Here is a 23,221-nt window from a genome sequence, read left to right as displayed (position 1 = left end):
TTACTGATTAATTGATACTACTATACTCGCTATCTAGTTTTCCATTAAACCTTACGCTAGCACATGTTGTATCTTATAACAATGGTGGCAAGTTATGAACGGTTAATCTACGGACACGAGGTATTATTTACTTTCCAAATCGTGCTATCTAAATTCAAAATAAACCACGGAGCTTGACTAGTTCTATAAGCTACTTATAGAAAATAATTTAATCTAACAATTAAGTCAATAAAGCGGCTAAGTATAATTAAAAACATTTCGATCGCGGGAGCTGCAAAACATGTCAAAACATGTATCGGTAAGAGTGTCAAATCCACACGTGGATTTGACACTCTTACCGATACTAAGTAATAACCTACAAAACCTCTATCTAAATTCAATTTAAACTAAAGTATTGTTACTAGGAATATAAAGCAACTCTAAATTAATATGCCAATTTAAGTCAATAAAAAAGTAAAAACTTCTCTATATGCTGGAGCCGTAAAAACTTCGCCTGTTCACATGTACTCTTGCATCCAGTAACATGTACTCTCGCACCCAATCTCCTGATCTCTTTATGATCCCAATCCCTTTTCGATCTTCTCTGTACCTCATTGGGTCAAATTCATCTGTTGTCTCTACCATTCTCACAACTCCACTAATCACTTGGAGCTCTTAGACTTCATCTCTTTGCAGCTTGACTTTCTCCAGTCCAACTTTCCTAACAGTGAGGTAATATTCTTTCGTGATTTTTAATGTTCACAACCCCAGCTGGCTTAAGTTTTCTAGTCACACTGACCCAGTTGGTCGAGATGCTGAGGCATTTGCAATTAATAATGACCTTGCACAGATTGTTCATTTACCTACAAGAATATTGGACAATCCTAACCATATAGCCAACACGTTTGATCTTTTTCTCACAAACAACCCTTCTAAGTACACTGTTGAAGTGAGTGGTCCTTTAGTCACCTCAGATCACAACTTGGTGATTGTCTCTTCTCTAATGCAACCTTTATCTCATGACTATTCCCAAGCTCGTGTTGTTTGGCATTACAAGGTTGCAAAATGGCATGACCTGCGAGATTTCTTTTCTTCTTTTCATTGGTCAGACTACTGTTTCAAAACTTCTGACAATGTTTTCTCAGATTGTGTCAGTGAAATTATTCTTATAGGAATGGAATCCTTTATCCCACACTCCAATTTAAAATCTCATCCTTTATCTAAACTTCGGTTTTCCAATAAATATGCTAAGGCTGTTCAGGAGAAGAATGTTGCATGTTGTAATTGGCTTGTTTCCAATTCTTTGGTTATATTTTCTGCCTACACAAAAGATAGCAACAATTGTAAAGCAGTTATTAATCAGTCCAAATTAGATTTTAAACAGGCTAAGAGTAGAAATCTTGCCCTAATGGTAGCCAAAAATTCTGGTCTCTTGCCAAAGCTATTGGCCACACCTTTTACCCATCTCTGCTCCCACCTCTATCAAAATCAGATGGTTCTGTTGTCACTTCGGCCAAGCATAAAGCTGTCCTGTTAGCATCCCATTTTTTTTCCAACTCATGTATTAATGATCTTGGTAAAACATCTCCCACCATTCCCTACATGCTCCATTCAATGCCTCCTGTGGTCTTCTGTCAAAGGGATGTCAGAAGGATTTTGACGAATCTTGATGCTAAGAAAGCTCCAGGTCCTGACGGGATTTCTCCACTTGTTCTCGAAACCTGTGCACCTGAACTTACTCCTATTCTTTGCTGCCTTCTTTTCACTTTCTTATTCCAAAGGTGTTTTTCATTCTGCTTGGAAATTTGCTCATATCCAGCCAGTTCCTAAAAAGGGTGACAAATCCCTCCTATCCAATTATCGTCCCATTGCAATTAATTCTACTCTTTCTAAAGTAATGGAGAAATCCATTAACCGCCAACTCTTAAACTACTTACAAACCTTCCGTCTGACCAACGATCGCCAGTATGGATTCCGTCAGTGTTGATTCACTGGTGATATTCTGGCTTATGCTACCCACTTATGGACAAATTCAATGGAAGAGTTCAGTGAAACACAAGCAGTTGCTCTTGACATCTCAAAAGCTTTCAATCATGTTTGGCATAAAGGTCTTCTAATGAAGCTTCCATCTTATGGTTTGCCGTGCGTTTTTTTGTGATTGGTTATCCAGTTTTATCTCTGACTGCTCAGTGAGGGTGATGGTAGATGGCTCTCTGTATTCTAACTTCACTAATGCTGGTGTTCCACAAGGTTCAGTTCTTTCCCCCACACTTTTCCTTTTATATATTAATGACCTTCTTCCACTAACTGGAAATCCTATCCATAGTTTTGCCGATGATAGCACATCGCATTCCACTTTCCATTTTGAGAAACCTTGCCCTGCTCAATCAGCTTCAACTTCTCGAATATCTGCTACCAATTCCTTAAATGTCGATCACCAGGTAATTCTCCAGTGGGGCAAAGACAACTTAGTTGATTTCAATCCTTGTAAAACACAGTCTAGTCTTATATCTCGCAAAAAGGATTCTTCTGCTCCTATGCTTATCTTTGGTGACACTCCAATTTCTAGGCAAGTTGATTTACCTCTTTTGAGGATTACCCTGATTTGTAATCCTTCTTAGCACAAGCACATTACAAATATTGCTTCCTCTGTATCTAAAAAACTTGGCTTTCTCTTTCGCTCTCGGCATTATTTTTCTTCCAAACAGCTGCTCACTCTGTACAAATTGCAAATCTGCCCTGCCATGGAATATTGTTCCCACATCTGGGGTGGTGCCCCCAAAACATCTCTCAGGCTTCTAGATTCCATTCTGAAGAGGGCGGTTAAGTTAATTAATGACTCATCTCTAACAGCATCTCTCCACTCATTGTCTCATAGATGTACTGTTTCAGCTGCATGCCTTTTCTACAGATACTTCCATGGGCACTGTTCTTCTGAATTGGCTTCTATAATCCCCGCTCTCTCTTTCAAAATAGTCCTAACGTGTACCGCCACCAGCCAACAACGATTTACCGTCCAACTTCAAACTCACAGAACCAACTTTTGATCTTCCTCGTTTATTCATTCAACTGCCATTTTCTGGAACAATCTTCCTTCATATATCTTTCCTGAAAATTATAGTCTCAGAAGTTCAAGTCTAATGTCAACAAATATCTTCTGATGTCTTCTCAACCTCCAACCGAGCATGGTACTAAGTACTATAGGTTCTAATACCTCTCCCGTTTGGAGTTTTCATAAAAAAAAAAAAAAAATGTGGTAGCCTATGTCAATGTTTCATAACATGGGGTCAATGATACCATGGTATGGCATTAAAAGAGAACCTTTTTTGTGTGTGTTAGGCAACAATCCCATTAAATTAGTAGTAAAGCATTATTTTGTGATTTTCTGATTAATCTGGTGTATTTATTCTTTACTCGGCCTTGTAATTGCATAAAAGTGTCGGTAATTGTATAAATTGGACCGAAACTTAGCTAGAGCTAAGTTTCGGTCCAATTTCCTATCTCTTCCATCATGCAGTATGATTGATGACTTTTGAGGTTATGATGAACGTCGTGGCGAGATCCAATATTCCTTACATTTCGAGGGTACAGCTCTAAAACGGTGTTCGTAGGCCGGCCGCTAGTTAGTACACCGGACCGAACCTATTGGTAACTCTCTTAGGAGGCTTCCGGATCAGCTAGTGTATAATCTTGCTACCTCTACTCTGCCAGATAGTGACTGGAGGGAGTCCGAGTAGTGTATATGTGGGGAGCATTGTAGAGGCCACGTTATGTCAAGGATCTGGGTATATTCTTACCACGTGTACGCCATATCCAAAAATTTCATTACTTCATACAGCATGTCCCATCCACTTTTTGTTACTATTGAATACACCATGAATTGTCAAACTAATAGAGCAAGCTTATCTGCGAAAAGATCTAAACCTCTCAAGCACTTCCTAATTCATTTCACAAATATACGTGGTCTCAATTCTAATTTCAACAATGTCCATTTCCACTTGCAGTCTACCAAACCCCATGTACTTTTTCTGACAGAATCTCAGTTATCGGTTGATTCAACTACTGCTCATCTCAGGTGCCCAAATTATTTGCTGTATGATTCCTTTCCCCTCAAAGGTGGTGCTTGTGCATATGTCCATTCTGATATTCCCTGTCTTGATATTGACTTGACAATTTGGAATCTCCTCACTTTGATCTTCTCTGGCTTAAAATCTCTCTACCTCATTGTGTCAAATTCATCTGTTGTCTCTACCGTTCTCCCAACTCCACTAATCACTTGGAGCTCTTTGACTTCCTCTCTTTGCAACTTGACTTTCTCCAGTTGAGATGCTGAGGCTTTTGCAAGTAATAATGACCTAGCACAGATTGTTCATTTACCTACAAGAATACTGGACAATCCTAATCATACAGCCAGTGAGCTTGATCTTTTTCTCACAAACAATCCTTATAAGTACACGGTCGAAGTGAGAGGTCCTTTAGGCACTTCAGACCACAAATTTGTGATTGTCTATTCTCCAATGGAACCTTTATCTCATGGCTATTCCCAACCTCATGTTGTTTGGCATTACAAGAATGCAAAATGGGATGACAAGGAAAAAAAAACAAAAAGAAAAGTTTCTTCTTTTCCTTGGTCGGATTACTGTTTCAAAACTTCTGATGTCAACGTTTGCTCAAATCGTGTCAGTGAAATTATTCTTCCAGGAATGGAATCCTTTATCCCACACTCCACTTTAAAATCTCGTCCTTTATCTAAACCTTGGTTTTCCAATAAATGTGCTAAGGCTGTTCAAGAGAAGAATGTTGCATATCGTAATTGGCTTGTTTCTGATTCTTCAGTTTCATTTTCTGTCTACACCAAAGCTCGCAACAATTGTAAAGCAGTTATTAATCAGTCCAAACTAGAGTTTGAACAGGCTAAGAATAGAAAACTTGCTTCTTGCCCGAATGGTAGCCAAGCATTCTGGTTTCTTGCCAAAGCTATTGGCCGCAACTTTTGCTCATCTCTGCTCCCACCTCTGTCCAAACCAGATGGTTCTGTTGTCACTTCAGCCAAGGATAAAGCTGACCTGCTAGCATCAAATTTTTCTTCCAGCTCATGTATTAATCATCTTGTTTAAAACACCTCCCACCATTCCCAACACGCTCCATTCAATGCCTCCTGTGGACTTCTGTCAAAAGGATATCAGAAGGATTTTGATGAATCATGATGCTAAGAAAGCTCCAAGTCCTGATGGTATTTCTCCATTTGTTCTCAAAACCTGTGCTCCTGAACTTACTCCTATTCTTTGCTGCTTTTTTTCACTTTCTTTTCCAAAGGTGTTTTTTCTTCTGCTTGGAAATTTGCTCATATCCAGCCAGTTCCTAAAAAGGGTGACAAATCCCTCCCATCCAATTATCATCCCATTGCAATTACTTCTACTCTTTCTAAAGTAATGGAGAAATCTTTCGTCTGATCAATGATTGCCAGTATGGATTCCGTCAGTGTCGATCCACTGGTGATATTCTGGCTTATATAACCCATTTATGGACTAATTCAGTGGAAAGGTTTGGTGAAACACAAGTAGTTGCTCTTGACATCTCAAAGGCTTTTGATCGTGTTTGGCATAAAGGTCTTCTAAACAAGCTTCCATTTTATGGTTTGCCAACTATTTTTAGTAATTGGTTATCCAGTTTTCTCACTGATCGCTCACTGAGGGTGATGGTCTTCTAACTTCTCCACTAATGCCGGTGCCACCCAAGGTTCAGTTCTTTCCCCCACTCTTTTCCTCTTGTATATTAATGACCTTCTTCCATTCACTGGAAATCCTATCCATAGTTTTGCCGATGAAAGCACATTGCATTCCACTTTCCATTTTGAGAAACCTTGTCCTGCTCAATCAGCTTCAAATTCTCGAAAATCTGCTACCAATTCCTTAAATGCCGATCTTCAGTTAATTCTCCAGTGGGGCAAAGACAACTTAGTTGATTTCAACCCGTCTAAAACTCAGTCTTGTCTTATATCTCGCAAAAAGGATTCTTCTGCTCCTATGCTTATTTTTGGTGACACTCCAATTTCTAGGCAAAATGATATATCTCTTTTGGGGATTACCCTGACTTCTAATCTCTCTTGGTGCAAGCACATTACAAATATTGCTTCCTCTGCATCTAAAAAACTTGGTTTTCTTCTTCGCTCTCGGCATTACTTTTCTTCCAAACAGCTGCTCACTCTGTATAAATCGCAAATCCGCCCTGCCATGAAATACTGTTCCCACATCTGAGGTGGTGCCCCCAAAACCTCTCTCAGGCTCCTTGATTCCATTCAGAAGAGGGCAGTTAGGTTAATTAATGATTCATCTCTAACAGAGCTCTCTACTTGCTTTCTCATAGACTTACTGTTTCTGCTGTATGCCTCTTCTACAGATACTTCCATGGGCACTGTTCTTCTGAACTGGCTTCTATAATTCCCGCTCTCTTTCAAAACAGTCCGAACACGTGCCGCCTCCAGCCAACATCCATTTACTGTCCAACTTCAAACCCACAGAACCAACTTTTCATCTTCCTCATTTATTCATTCAACTGCCGTTTTCTGGAACAACCTTCCTTAATACATATTTCCTGAAAATTTCAATCAACAGAAGTTGAAGTCCAATGTCAACAAATATCTTCTTTCGTCTTCTCAACCTCCAACCCAAGCACGGTACTAAGTACTATAGGTTCTAATACCTCTAGTGTTTGGGGTTCACATAAAAAAAAAAAAAAAAAAAACCACGTGTTTTTTAGCCATATTTAGCCGTTTTATTGACCAATTGTTACATCAAATTATTTTCTATAAGTAGCTTATAGATCTAGTCAGGATCCTTAGTTTTGTACTGAATTGAGACAGCGAGATTTGGAAGTTAATTAATACTTAAGTGTCGTTAGATTTACCGTTCGTAACTTGCCGCCATTGTTATTCGACACAACGTTATATAACGAACTAGATAGCGTAAGCTTAGTATAGTACAGTATATAATATAATATTGTCAATTAATCAGTAAAATCTATTAATTTTGTTAAACTTCGTTGTCAATTAAGTTGTACTTTTAACTAAATACATATAACGACTTAGATTACAAACATAACATAATTATTTAATACATAACTTTATACAAAAGTTGTATAAACTGATCTCGTAGATAATACTGGATACTGAAAAATATATATATAGCGTTATAACTGTGTTGGGATACAATTTTAGGGTTTTAATTTGTACTGAAATTGAAATTTTATTGAAATTAAATCGAAATCATGACTCAGACCAGAGCAGCAAAGCAAAAGGCTCAAGCTAATGGGAGTGCTGTGGTTCAGGGGAGAACTGAGGGGGGCAGTTGCCGTCTGAATGACAGCCTTTTAAAATGCACTACTTGCATGATGATTGTGGAGAAATCGGGTACGGGACATGATATTGAAATAGGGGACCTCTCTCTCTCTCTCTCTCTCTCTCTCTCTCTCTCTCTCTCTGTCTGTGTGTGTGTGTGTGTGTGTGTGTGTGTGTGTGTGTGTGTGTGTGTGTGTGTGTGTGTGCGCGCAATGCAAGGAGTGTAAAGAAATCAGGCGACAACTCAGCGTTGTTATGGGCCTATATGACAGCTTAAAGGACAGGGTGGATGCCCTCGAAGGATCTAAATTGAGGGGCCCATCAAGCTCTCAGCTGCCCACATCAACGCCAGAGCTTGCACTTGGTCATCACGCAACACAGCGACAACCCCCAAGGCAGAATACGCTGGTCCCACAGGAAATAGTAGTTGTTGGTTATTCTATTGTCAGGAAAAAGAGGAACATGCTTTGTAAAAAGGATAGGGGGACCAGGACCAGGGTATGTCTGCCAGGGGCAAAGGTTGATGACATCGTTTAGCGGATATCATCTCTTAAGGGCACAAAAGGTGATATAGTTGTACATGTTGGCACTGATGATATTAAGAGTAGGAGACTGGCAGAATTACTTAACAAGTACAGGTCACTGTTGAAAAAAAAGTCGTAAATTAGGGTAAATTTGAAAGTGTCTGCAATTCTGCCCAGACACCATAGGAGGGAGTATATGATGAGAGCCTTGTCAATCAATTCGGCCCTGGAAAGATTGTGCACGGCTCGAGGGGTAGAATGTTTTTCAGCCTGTTCTGTACTTGTTAACAGAAGAGACTGCTTCTGCAGGGATGGGATACACTTAAATAGAAATGGTGCAAGAATATTTGCCGATGCTATCGAGGCAGTGTTAGGGGGGTCGGAAAACTGCTAGCTTGGTGGGGGATGCAAGAACTAATAGATTAATGGTAGCCGCCGGCAGAGGTGAAAGTGATTCTTGCACTGCTTCTATTGGAATGAACAGCAGCCTGAAAAACAAGATGCACGATATTTCAGAGACTGCTGGGAGTCATTGCAGTACAAGTAAACACATGGGTTGTGTTAGGGTAGCTAAGAATAGGAACAGGTGCATGTATACTTGCATGTACACCAATACTAGGAGTTTTGTTAATAAATTTGATGAATTTAAGTATTGCTCACAACATGAAAGCCAGATATTTTTGGGATATCAAAGACGTGGTGTCACACAGATATAAGGAATGCAGAACTGGAATTTGGGGAGTACAATGTGTACAGAAAGGATAGGAAGGGAGGAGGGGTTATGCTATTAGTTAAGAAACACATAAAATTCAAGGAAGTGAAGCCAGTCAACATCACTGGACAGTGCAGTGTCGGGTCAGTTTGGTGTGACATAAGCATTGAGAGTAGGAGTGTGCTATTGACCTGATGACTCTGATGAGTATAGTAAGAAACTGTACAGGGAAATAGACTGGGCCAGTAAATCAGAAAGTCTTATAGTGGAGGATTTTAATTTCCCAGATTTTGACTGGAATTTGTGTGTTGATCACTCACACACTAGCAAGGCTTTTCTGGATTTATTGGATGATTGTTTTCTACATCAGCAGGTTCGGGAGGCAACTAGAGGGAGTAATACTCTTGATCTGATTATCAGCAGTGATTCTTCATGCATTAAGAATCTGCAGATAAAAGAACCACTCGGTGGCAGTGATCACAGTGTGCTGAAGTGGGATTTACTCAAAGAGGTAACTACCATCAAGTGTAAAGGGAAGGGTTTCTGCTTTCATAAAGGTGACTACGATGGTCTCAGACAGTATTTAAATTCTATACAGTGGGATCAACTGATGATGATGTTATCAACAAAAAATTCAAAATGGGAAGCATTCAAAGAACTTATCTAGAAAGCTACTAGGCTTTACATACCAACTAAGAAATATTGTTCAACGTTTAGACCAAAATGGAAGTCAGATGAACTAATGGGATATACGCAGAGAAGAAAAATATATGGGATGCATATAAATTAACATGTGACACAGAAGCCTATGATAGATATAAGCTGATCTGTAACCAAGTTACAAAGGAGGTTAGGCAGGCGGAGGCAGATTACGAGAAATCTTTGACAAAGGATGCAAAGAAAAACAGCAAAGAGCAGGAGCGGATTAAGGTCGGTTGAGGCCCCGGGCGCAGAAGAAAATATTGGGCCCCTTAAAAAAAGAGAGAGATAGAGAAAATAAAAATACATTTTAACCAATTTTTTAAATAAATAAAAAATATTATGTATTATTAATGTTTTATTTCCAATAAAATTTGAATATTTGTATAATATAATTAATAATAGCATAATAATAATCACAAAGTTTTGAACTAATATGTTCAACTAATTTGTTGGGGTTTTGCGTGGGCCCTTCAGAAGTCGGGGCCGAGGGCACGCGCCCGGTGCGCCCACCGTTAAATCCGTCTCTGGCATAGAGTTCTTTACTTACGTAAACTCTAGAAGGAAGCAGATGAATCAGATTGGTCCACTTGATATCGATGGTTCTACTGTTGATGATCCTGCTCAGGCAGTTAACAAACTAAATGAATATTTTGCATCTACATTCACACATGAGGGGTTATTCAGCAAGGAAAATGCCAGAGGTGTATTCAACTCTGGCAGTAAGCTAGATAATCTTGTAATAACTGAGAGTAAAGTGGAGGACAAATTGTTAAAGATAAATACAAGAAAGGCACCTGGGGTGGATGTGATCTATCCAGTTATATTAAAGGAGGCTGCGAAGGAAATAAGCAAACCCTTAGCCATAATTATGAGAGCTTCCTTGGACTCAGGGGAGGTACCCATGGACTGGAGATGTGCAAATGTGACCCCAATTCACAAAGGAGGATCAAAGGCTGACACAAGTAATTATAGACCTGTGAGATTAATTTCTGGAAAATTAATGGAGATTCCAGGAAAATTAATGGAGGCACTGGTTAAAGAAGCACTTCAGGATCATCTAGAAGAGGCTTCAATTATAGCTCAGACACAGCATGGTTTTGTTAAGGGAAAGTCTTGCCTGACCAATTTGATTGGATACTATGATGCGGTCACAAAAGAACTGGATGCAGGGAATAACTTTGATATTATATATTTGGATCTTTTCATACTGTTGCACATGGAAGACTGCTGCACAAATTGGAGCAGTGTGGCATTGGAGGCAAATTGCTGCTATGGATAAAGGGATGGTTGAGGGAGGGAAGACAGATTGGTAATCAGTGGACACTGCTCATCGTGGACTAATGTTATTAGTGGAGTCCCTCAGGGTTTAGTGTTGGGTCCATTATTGTTTTCTGTATTTATAAATGATATTGATGATGGTATATCAAGCTTAATGTCCAAGTTTGCAGACGATACAAAGGTTGGCAGGGTTGTCAAGGACACTACTGACAGTATGATGCTGCAACAGGATTTGGAAAGGATGGGCCGAGAGATGGGCCGAGAGATGGCAAATGAAGTTTAACTTTTACGAATGTAAAGTACTACATAATGGGAAACAGCAACCCCAGAGCAACATATCAACTCTGTGGTATTACAATGACAGTGGTAGAGAATGAAAAGGACCTGGGGGTAATTGTGCAGGCAGATATGAAGTTCTCTGAGCAGTGCAGATGGGCTGCAAGAGTAGCTCATGGTGTCTTGTCAATGATATACAGGAATGTTTCTAGTAGGGATAGGGATGTGATTATTCCCTTGTATAAGGCAATGGTTAGGCCATACCTTGAGTACTGTATACAGGTCTGGAGGCCTCATTTCAAGAAGGATGTAGAGCTGCTGGAACGAGTACAGAGAAGGCCAAGAAGATTAGTGAATGGAACAAAGGGTTGCTCTTAAGAAGAAAGGCTTAAGTTTTGCAAATTACAGAGTCTGGAGACCATGCACCGGCGAGGTGATCTGATAGAGGTGTATAAAGCGTTGAATGGTTTGAGCATGCTCAATGCCGATGGGATTCTTCCTCTTGCTCAGAATAATCACCTGAGAGGGCATAAATTCAGATTGAGGTAAGACAGATGTAGGAAAGATGTGCGGAAATTTGCCTTTAGCCAGCGGGTAGTTTGTTGGTGGAACAGACTTCCACCCCTTGTTGTGGAAGTTTATAGCCTAAATAAATTTAAGGCTTACCTGGACAGATATTTTGAACGAATGGAGGGATGAAATGGAAGTGTTTTTTTTTTTTTTTTTGGCTTATTCTGCAAAAGCTGGCTTTCTTGTATCATATGCCTCTACTAATGCTAACAGTGATGGGATGTACAACCTATAACCACCTAACATATACAGCATATGTACTTATCATTGTATCTAAAAAAATAGTAATTATTATTATTATGTAAAAATTATTATATATAATAATTTTCATATAATAAAATATGAAAATCATCTCTAACTGGAGGGAAAATAAAGGCTGGGAAACACTGTCCTACATGCTGTATATGAGAAAAAAAAATGATAATAATTATTAATGGATTTCTGTTTTACCCAATTTTAATAAAATTTTTAATGGCTTGACAAATCTTTCTAAAATAGTCAAAAATAAAATTTCATGAAAATCTATCCACTGGATGTCAAATTATTTAATGCAGATAGACATGAAGATAATAGGCACTGAACATATATACTAATGAGCCTAATAATTAAATTATTCATTAAAGAATATAAGTATATATAAATAATTATTTGATTAGTAAATTTAAAGTTTGGTATAATATTAATGTTTAATTTAATAAAAAATATAAATGTTCTATAATATCAGTAATATCAAATTATTGCTATTCGGGACTTTTCTTGGATCACTCATGTATGGTTTTTTTTTTTTTTTTTTTTTTTTAAGTATCTTCCAAGGCTTTTAAAAAATCTAGGCAATCGCACCAATGAATTAGAGGAGATACGAAGCATCTTATCACACCTGAATCCTTTATATAAAGATAAATATGTTATTCCAGCCCAGAGACATGCAGATGATTTAGAAAGACAAGCAAAATCCTTAACTGGGTAAGAAACCTTTTATTAATGTCATTTCTAATAAAGAGCTCTTCCCAAAAGATGTTTCTCCCCTCAGCTCCTGCCAAGAATTTGTGTTCGCCAATTCTTAAAAGGAGTTGGGGACAGAAACTCTAGTATTTTAACCAAAACAGGCATAAGAGAGTAGGAAGCCAGAGACATCACTAATGATTCCTCATTCAAAAGTTTAGCACTGCAGAAAGATCTTAATTCCTTTTGAAAATTTTTTATACTCTTTACTTTCAGATGTTATATTTAACTCAATTTAATCAAGTAAAAAAATTGGTGATTCATCATTCATATAATTATACTGGTGTCAAAAAGTTAAGTAATAATACATAACTGCGACATTCCAGGATTTTTAACAAAACAAAAGCCAATTAGATTTTTTTTCCAGCATAACAGAGCTCTCATTGAGAAGCTCAGCATTTAGCTGCATGGACAGTAAGTGGACATGTACATTCATGCATACAAGGGCTGATACAAATCTGTATGTACTCAGCAATGGCACATTTTCAAATATATTAACAAAAAATGGACATCATACATTAAAATTACAGAGTGACAACACATCACATTACTTACATAAGATGGCAATATAAAAAAAAAACACAATGGTTTTATTATATCAGTGTCTTCAGGATTTAAAGTATTTGACAGATTATTAGAATAGATGAAAAATTGATGTGGTTAGAGGTTTTTTTAGCTGAGGCTATATAAGCTTGCTTCCTTGTACCATTTGCCACAACTAACACTAAACCCACAGATCAACGGAATGTATACTAATATATTTCGTGATTGTATACTAATATCGATGGCAAATTATGAGAAAGCTTTAGCAAAGGACACAAAGAAAAACAGCAAACAGTTCTTTACTTATGTAAACTCTAGAAGGAAGGGGGATGATCCTGCTCAAGTACCTGATTAACTGAATGAGTATTTGGCATCTACATTCACACATGAGGAGTTATTCAAGTAGGGGAATGCCAGAAAATTATCAACCTCTAACAGGGAGCTAAGCGATTTTGTAATAACTGAGAGCAAATTGGAGGAGAAATTATTAAAGTTAAACATAAAAAAGGCACCTTGGGAAGATGGAATCTATCCGGTTATTAAGAAGGAGGCAGTAAGGGAAGTAAGCAAACCCTTAGCCATAATTATGAGGGCATCCTTAGTCAGGGGAGGTCCCCATGGACTGGAGATGTGAAAATATATCCCCAAGTATATGATATGTTGTTGTTGTTGTTGTTTGGTTTTTAGGAGCATTAGCAACTAAGACCGTATTGCTCTGGGGATATGCGGTGGTCATTCCCTGACCTTTCTGCATCCTCCGTATTTGGCAGTCACAGGATCGAACCCCAGTCTAATCAAGGAGTGTGTGCTACACACTGCTGTCCTGCCCACCCAGTTACGGAGGCACTAGTATATGATATCAAAACAAATTTGATGTTATATACTTCGATTTCAGGAAATCTTTTGATACTGTTGGACATGGAAGAACAAATTGGAGTGGTATGGCATTAAGGGCAATTTACTGCAATGGATAAAGGGATGTTTGAGTGGAAGATGGCAGAGAATGGTAATAAATGGACACTGCTCTACGTGGACTAATGTTATTAGCGGAGTTCCCCAGGGTTCGGTGCTGGACCCGTTGTTGTTTTGTGTATTTATCAATGATATTGATGAAGGTATATCAGGCTTAATATCCAAGTTTGCAGATTATACAAAGGTTGGCAGTAAAGACAGTATACTACTACAACAGGATCTAGAAAAGTTAGGCAGAAGTGCTAGAAGTGGCAACTGAAATTTAACATTGACAAATTCAAAGTACTGCATGTGGGTAGCAATAACCCAAGAGAAACATACCAACTGTGTCATACTACACTCAGGGAAGTGGAGAATGAAAAAGACCTGAGGGGGGGGATTGTGCAGTCATATATGAAGTTCTCTGAGCCGTGCAGATGGGCTACCAGAGCAGGTCATGGCAGTAGTTAATTGCTGGAACAGACTTCCATCTGTTGTTGTGGAAGTTGATAGCTTAAATAAATTTAAGGCTGAACTAGACAAACATTTGGAGTGAGCAGATGGGTGAAAAGGGAAGGGTTGTTTGTTTGTGGTTTTTTTTTTTTTTTTTTTGCTGATACTGTTAAATCACCAACTTGCACACATAAGAACATGTAAACATGTTTTCATGTGTGCAAGTTGGTGATTTAGCAGTAGCTGATTATTAGTGTGTTATTCAAATAATATTTCAATTTCATACATAGAAAAAGAAGTGCTTTTCAATTTCAATTTCGTACATAGTTAAGAAGTGCTTTTTGAAACTTCTGAGGTATAATATTTCTGCTATTAGCACAATCAAGTACAGAGAAAGAGAGAGTTGACCAGTAAATCAGAATGTCTTATAATGGGGGATTTTAAATTTCCATTTATTGACTGGAACTTGAGTTGGTCAATTCCACACTAGCAAGACTTTTGTGGATTTATTGGATGATTGTTTTCTACAGCAGCATGTTCAAGAGGCAACCAGAGGGAGTAATATTCTTGATCTGATTATTCGTGTTCAGTGAAGCATGCTGAATTCTGATGGGATTCTTCTGCTTGCTCAGATTACAAACCTTGAGGGGGCATAAATTCAAATTGAGGAAAGACAGTTGTAGAATAGATGTGCGGAAATTTGCCTTTAGCCAGCAGGTGGTCAATTTGCTAGAACAAATTTCCATCTCTCATTGTGGAAGTTGATATCTTAAATAAATTCAAGGAGGAACTGGACAAATGTTTAGAGTGTGAATGGATGTGTGAAATTAGTTTTTTTTTTTTTTTGGCTGGTGCTTCATAATCTCATATGTTTGCTTTATTGCCTCAGATGCCTCCATTACTACTACTACTTGAATCAACTGCATATATGATCCAAAAAATAAGAACTAAAGCTATTGCTTCTGAATGTTTGTGCATGTGGTGAAATAGAAATTCATTATTGAATTTGATATGAAATTTTTCATAAAGTATTAACCAGCAACTAGGAAGGCATAGGGTGCCCTATGATTTTTAACACCTTTAACAGTAAGGAGCAGGGTGTCATTATATTCCTACACAAGATGATAGTTAGACTGCATTGTGAGAATTGCATGCAGATCTGGAGACTACACCTGAAAAGAGACAATTTCTGGAAAGTTCTCAAAATAAGGATTACCAAATTATGGTGTGTGAATATGAGGGAATAAAAACATTGGATTTCATGAAATTCACCTGGAATAGGTTGCCTCTCCCATTGCCATTCCTTCTCTTGTTGTAATGGGAATAATATGGATATTCTGTTTAATTTTGTTTATTTATAATAATTATTTTAATTTAATTTTTTATTTTTTGGCCGATGAAGAAAATATTGCCACCACTTCTTAACATTATTTGGTCTTACTAATCCTAAAAGAAGCAAAAATAGTTAATGGTAATCAATAGATTAGATTTTATTCTGCATTTACGTTAATTATAAGTGTTGCATTACAAATGAATAGTACTGCTCATAATGGAAGTATGCTGCAGTTTTATTTCTAATATAATTTGGTCCCACCCACCACACCATTTTTAATTGCTTGCATCATCTTAATGGTGGAAGGACAGGAAAGCCATTACACAGCGCCTTGCAGTTGAATGACAGTTTGACTCATAAGTTAAAAGATGCCAAATAGTGGGGAATTATGTCTATTTTTTAGGTTGAATAATTCAAAATATTGGCTATTTTGAATTATTCTTCTGCTGTTGAACCTCCTGTTCTATAAAAAAAAAAAAAAAAAAAGAATTAATTAATTTAAAGTTTGGATAATTTGAAATAATTTTAATGTTTGTTCAACTTTGAATCATCCAAACTTTCTATTTAATATATATATATATTTTGAATAGAAAGATAATTATAATAGAACCCATGTTTAGTCTCCAGAGCTAAGTTCCAGTCAACCCTTCTCCATCTCTTCCATCATGCAATATGACCGTTGAATTTTGAGGTTATGATGAACATCAAGGCGAGATCCAATCTTCCTTATATTTCGAGGGTACAGCTCTAAAACAGTGTTCGCAGGTCTGCTGCTAGTTAGTACACCAGACCGAACCTCTTGCTATCTCTTTAGGAGGCTTCCGGATCAGCTAGTGTATAATCTTGCTACCTCTACTCTGCCTGACAGTGACTGGAGGAATTCTGAGTAATGTGTATGTGGGGGGAGGGCATTGTTTGAGGCCACGTTATGTCAGGGATCTGGGTATATTCTTACCATGTGTACAGCATATCCAAAAATTTCATTACTTCATACAGCATGTCCCCCCCCCCACCTTTTGTTACTATTGAATACACCACGAATTGTCAAACTAACAGAGTAAGCTTATCTGCAAAAAGATCTAAACCTCCCAAACACTTCCTAATTCTTTTCACAAATATACGTGGTCTCAATTCTAATCTCGACGATGTCCATTTCCACTTGCAGTCTGCAAACCCTGTGTATTGTTTCTGACAGAATCTCAGTTACAGTCGATTCAACTACTGCTCATCTCAGTTGCCCAAATTATTTTCTGTATGATTCCTTTCGCCTCAAAGGTGGTACTTGTGCATATGTCCATTCCAATATTCCCTGTCAGAGGCTTGGTAATTTGGAATCTCCTCTCTTCGATCTTCTCTGGCTTAAAATCTCTCTACCACATTGGTTCAAATTCATCTGTTGTCTCTACTGTTCTCCCAACTCCACTAATCACTTCGAGCTCTTAGACTTCCTCTCTTTGCAACTTGACTTTCTCCAGTCCAGCTTTTCTAACAGTGAGTTAATATTCCTTGGTGATTTTAATGTTCACAACTCCAGGTGGCTTCCGTTTTCTAGTCACACCAACCCAGCTGGTCGAGATGCTGAGACATTTGCAATTACTAATGACCTTGCACAGATTGTTCATTTACCTACAAGAATACTGCACAATCCTAACCATATAGGCAACATGTTTGATCTTTTTCTCACAATCAACTCTTCAAAGTACACAGCAGAAGTGAGTGGTATTTTAGGCACCTCAGATCACAACTTGGTGATTATCTCTTATCCAATGGAGCCTTCATCTCATAGCTATTCCCAACCTCGTGTTGTTTGGCATTGAAAGAATGCAAAATGGGATGACCTGCGAGACTTCTTTTCTTCTTTTCCTTGGTCGGATTACTGTTTCAAAACTTCTGATGTCAACGTTTGCTCAGATCGTGTCAGTGAAATTATTCTTGCAGGAATGGAATCCTTTATCCCACACTCCACTTTAAAATCTCGTCCTTTATCTAAACCTTGGTTTTCCAATAAATGTGCTAAGGCTGTTCAAGAGAAAAATGTTGCATATCGTAATTGGCTTGTTTCTAATTCTTCAATTTCATTTTCTGCCTACACCAAAGCTCGCAACAATTGTAAAGCAGTTATTAATCAGTCGAAACTAGAGTTTGAACAGGCTAAGAGTAGAAAACTTGCTTCTTGCCCTAATGGTAGCCGAGCATTTTGGTCTCTTGCCAAAGCTGTTGGCAGCAACTTTTGCCCATCTCTGCTCCCACCTCTGTCCAAACCAGATGGTTCTGTTGTAACTTCAGCCAAGGATAAAGCTGACCTGCTAGCATCCCATTTTTCTTCCAACTCATGTACTAATGATCTTGGTAAAACACCTCCCACCATTCCCAACACACTGCCATTCAATACCTCCTGTGATCTTCCATCGAGAGGATGTCAGAAGGATTTTGACGAATCTTGATGCTAAGAAAGCTCCAGGTCCTGATGGCATTTCTCCACTTGTTCTCGAAATCTGTGCTCCTGAACTTTCTACTGTTCTTTGCCGCCTTTTTTCACTTTATTTTTCCAAAGGTATTTTTCCTTCTGCTTGAAAATTTGCTCATATCCAACCAGTTCCTAAAAAGGGTGACAAATCCCTCCCATCCAATTATCGTCCCATTAAAATTACTTCTGCTCTTTCTAAAGTAATGGAGAAATCAATTAACAGTCAACTCTTAAACTACCTAGAAACCTTCTGTCCGATGATCACCAGTATGGATTTGATCAGTGTCAATCCACTGGTGATATTCTGGCTTATGTTACCCCATTTATGGACAAATTCAATGGAAAACTTCAGTGAAACACAAGCAGTTGCTCTTGGCATCTCAAAGGCTTTCGATTATGTTTGGCATAAAGGTCTTCTAAAGAAGCTTCCATCTTGTGGTTTGTCAACTGTTTTTTGTAATTGGTTATCCAGTTTTCTCTCCGATTGCTCACGAGGGTGATGGTAGATGGCTCTCTGTCTTCTAACTTCTCCACTAATGCTGTTGTTCCCCAAGGTTCAGTTCTTTCCCCCACTCTTTTCCTCTTGAATATTAATGACCTTCTTCCATTGACTGGAAATCCTATCCATAGTTTTGCCGATGATAGCACATTGCATTCCACTTTCCATTTTGAGAAACCTTGTCCTGCTCAATCAGCTTCAACTTCTCGAAAATCTGCTACCAATTCCTTAAATGCCGATCTTCAGGTAATTCTCCAGTGGGGCAAAGACAATTTAGTTGATTTCAACCCTTCCAAAACTCAGTCTTGTCTTATATCTCGCAAAAAGGATTCTTCTGTTCCTATGCTTATCTTTAGTGACACTCCGATTTCTAGGCAAAATGATATATCTCTTTTGGGGATTACCCTGACTTCTAATCTCTCTTGGCACAAGCACATTACAAATATTGCTTCCTCCGCATCCAAAAAACTTGGCTTTCTCTTTCAATCTCGGCACTACTTTTCTTCCAAAGAGCTGTTCATTCTATACAAATCGAAAATCTGCCCTACCATGGAATATTGTTCCCACATCTGAGGCAGTGCCCCCAAAACCTCTCTCTCTTCTAGATTTCATTCAGAAGAGGGCAGTTAGGTTATTTAATGACTCCTCTCTAACAGTCTCTCCACTCTGTCTCATAGACATACTGTTTCTACTGCATGCCTTTTCTACAGATACTTCCATGGACACTGTTCTTCTGAATTGGCTTCTATTATTCCCATCTCTCTTTCAAAACAGTCCGAACACCGGCCAACATCCATTTACTGTCCAACTTCAAACTTACAGAACAAATGTTTCATCTTCTTCATTTATTCATTCAACTGCTGTTTTGTTGTTGTTGTTGTTATTTGGTTTTTAGAAGCATTAGCAACTAAGGCCATATTTCTCTGGGGATATGCGGTGGTCATTCCCTGACCTTTCTGCATCCTCCGTATTTGGTGGTCAAGGGCTCGAACCCTGGTCTAATCAAGAAGCGTGTCCTATGCACTGCCACTCCTGCCCACTGGCTATGGAGGCACCAACTGCTGTTTTCTGGAACAACCTTCCTTCAACATATTTCCTGAAAATTACAGTCTGCAGAAGTTCAAGTCTAATGTCAACAAATATCTTCTTTCATCTTCTCAACCTCCAACCTAAGCACAGTACCAAGTACTATAGGTTTGAATACCTCTCGTGTTTGGGGTTTTCATAAAAAATATATATATATCTATATGTATATATATATATATATATATATATATATATATATATATATATATATATATATATATTTTTTTTTTTTTTTTGTATTTCATAGATAAGAGATATAAGCTGTACTATATATGGCTGTAGGATATGAAATTAAATAGTCAAGGAATTGCATGCCTGTTTACTTAGCCCAGTGATGTGTTAAGACTGAAATCATTTTAAAAGCACCTATTTCATTCATTCAAAAAAAAAAAACATAAGTTTGAATATAAATAAGCTTATGAGTATAAATAATAGCTTATTTTATCTCCACATAAAGCTTCTTCAAGCTTTATTTTGTTGAACTGTACGAATAATATTTTTTGTTTTTATACATAGTTTCAAGTTATTATATATATAATATTTAATATATCTAAATATATGAAAAAATATTATATATATATATGTATATATATATATGTATATATATAAAGATTGTGTATATATATAAAATGTGCCATAACATTTGATAGCATATATTTGTTAAATCCAAATAGATTAAATGCTAAAATAAAAATAAAAGTATGAACTATGGAAGAAGTAAGAATATGAAATATAATAGGAGTAATAATTTTTAAATACCAGTTTCTTCCTGAATACATCCAGGGGCACTCAATCAGAGACTAACAACCAGTAAAAGTAATTAGTAACTAGGGTTATCCATTTCTGTGACTCTATACCAGTAGAACAAGATATCAAAATACAATGAATATTATATAAAGTATATATAAGTTATTATATATTTATATATAAATATAATTATGTTATTTGAATTTAAAATGAACTATAGGTATAAAGGGACCATCAGTCCTAAAATTTAAATTGGTTATACAATGTGTCTGAATTAATATTAAAAATCAGCATGGTTATATATATATATGTATGCATTGAATAGAATAACAAGAAAGTGGAAAAAGGAGAAGTGGCCAAGTGCAGTCAAAGGCAGCAAAAATGCTAAACCTATGCAAACCTGGACAATAAAGTGAAAAAACTGAGGAAGCTAGAAAGTGACAGAAGGGGGATAGAAGATAACAAAAAATATATAATAAGAGATAAATAAATACAAAAGTAATGAAAAATTGACAAAATAAGGATGTTGCCATGCAACTTACAAAACTGGCCTCTCATCAGGTGTCAACAGCCAGTATTGCAAACAAAATAGCAACATGTCTTCATTTCTGCTTAAAATCACAAGCCAAAGGGTAAAAAGAATAAACATAATTAAAAATTAGAAAAAAATTTTATGGTTACTGAATTATAATTTTTTTTTCATTTAATATATATGTGCTTTAATGCATATTTGTTGCATGGCTAATAATAGTAGTAATAAATTTTTCTTTTATTTAGCCTTTTCAGTGCAACACGAGAAGTATCAGAATTTCCTCTGCAAGCTGCCAGGGCCTACCAAGCAATTATTGATGCACTTGCTGCAGCGGAAGAAGCTGCTAATCGAGCAGATGCTGGTGCAGTGGTTGCATATAATAAGGTGAATTTTTTTTTCATTAATAAATGATTGTTTTTTTATGCTCAATGTTTAACAGATACCATTAATTTTTGACATAATCATAAGTATCTTTTTTTCTTTTTTTTATATTTTTTAGTTGAGGTTTATAATGCAAGAAAGCAAGCTTATACAGCATCAGCCAAAAAAAACCCTTCCCATTTCACCCATCCAGTCACTCCAAATGTTTGTCTAGTTCAGCCTTAAATTTATTTAAGCTATCAACTTCCACAACAGACAGAAGTCTGTTCCAGCAATCAACTATCCGCTGGCTAAAGGCAAACTTCCACACATCTATTCTACAACTGTCTTTCCTCAATTTGAATCTTTGCCTTCTCAGGTTCTTAATCTGAGGAAGCGGAATTATCCTGTCAGCATTGAGCCTGCTCAAACAATTCAAGGCCTTATATACCTCTATCAGATCACCTTGCAGGTGCCTAGTCTCTGAACATTGTAATCTGCAAAACTCAAGCCTTTCTACATAAGCGCACCCCCTTTTGTTCCCCTCACCAATCTTGTTGCTCTTCTCTGTACTCATTCTAGCAACTCTACATCCTTCCTAAAATGAGGCCTCCAGACCTGTACACAGTACTCAAGGTGTGGCCTGACCATTGCCTTATACAAAGGGATAATCACCTTGTTTCTGCTAGCAAAATTCCTATATATATCATTGAGAAAACTCCATGACCTGCTCTGGCAGCCCATCTGCACTGCTCAGAGAACTTCATATCTGACTGCACAATTACTACCAGGTTTTTTCATTCTCCACCTCCCTGAGTGTAGTACCACATAGTTGGTACGTTTCTCTTGGGTTACTCCTACCCATATGGAGTACTTTGCATTTGTCAATGTTAAACTTCAGTTTACACTTCTCAACCCATTTGCCTAACTTTTCTAGATCCTGTTGCAGTAGTGTACTGTCATTAACAAACCTGGCAACCTTTGTACCATCTGCAAACTTGGATATTAAGCCTGATATACCTTCATCGATATCATTGATAAATACACAAAACAATAATAGGCCCAGCACCGAACCCTGGGGAACTCTACTATTAACATTTGTCCATGTAGAGTAGTGTCTATTTATTACCACTCTCTGCCGTTTCCCTATCAACCATCCCGTTATCCATTGCAGTAACTTGCCTTTAATGCCATACCACTCCAATTTGTACAGCAGTCGTCCATGTGCAACAGTATCAAAAGCTTTCCTGAAATCCAAGTATATGATATCAAAATTTTTTGCATCCAGTTCCTTTGTGACTACATCATAGTATCCAATCAAATTGGTAAGACAAGACTTCCTCTTAACAAACCCATGCTGTGTCTGAACTATAACTGAAGTCTTGTCTAGATGATTCTGCAATGCTTCTTTAGCCAGTGCCTCCATTAATTTCCTTGGAACAGAAGTTAAACTAACAGGTCTGTAATTATTTGTGTCACCCTTTGAACCCCCTTTGTGAATTGGGGATACATTTGCACATCTCCAGTCCATGGGGACCTCCCCTGACTCTAAGGATGTTCTTATAATTATGGCTAAGGGTTTACTTACTTCCCTTGGTGCCTTGTTCATTATAACTGGATAGATTCCATCTGCCCTAGGAGCCTTTTTGATGTTTAACTTCAACAATTTCTCCACCACTTTGCTCTCAGTTATTACAAAATCACTTAGCTCCCTGTTAGAGTTTGATAAACATCTGGCATTCTCCTTCTTGAATAACTCCTTATGTGTGAATGTAGATGCAAAATACTCATTCAGTTTATCAGCTACTTGAGAAGGATCATCAATAGTCGAACCATCTATGTTAAATGGACCAATCTGATTCATCCCTTTC

At 37.5% G+C, this 23,221-nt stretch overlaps 1 protein-coding gene across 1 annotated transcript in view; it reads left to right on the top strand.

The window, feature by feature from the left end:
* The window catches only part of LOC150081103 (laminin subunit alpha-2-like), a 707,948-nt gene that overhangs the window by 408,890 nt on the left and 275,837 nt on the right, over positions 1-23,221 (top strand). The window contains exons 41-42 of the mRNA XM_090380924.1: positions 12,180-12,340; positions 21,236-21,374. Of these exons, the coding sequence (XP_090237050.1) occupies positions 12,180-12,340; positions 21,236-21,374 (300 nt within the window). The remainder of the gene's footprint in view (positions 1-12,179; positions 12,341-21,235; positions 21,375-23,221) is intronic.

The sequence above is a fragment of the Mastigoproctus giganteus genome, chromosome 9, assembly GCF_048544385.1.
Source record: "Mastigoproctus giganteus isolate SK-2022 chromosome 9, ASM4854438v1, whole genome shotgun sequence".
Lineage (NCBI taxonomy): Eukaryota > Metazoa > Arthropoda > Arachnida > Uropygi > Thelyphonidae > Mastigoproctus > Mastigoproctus giganteus.
This window is presented reverse-complemented; position numbering and strand designations above follow the sequence as displayed.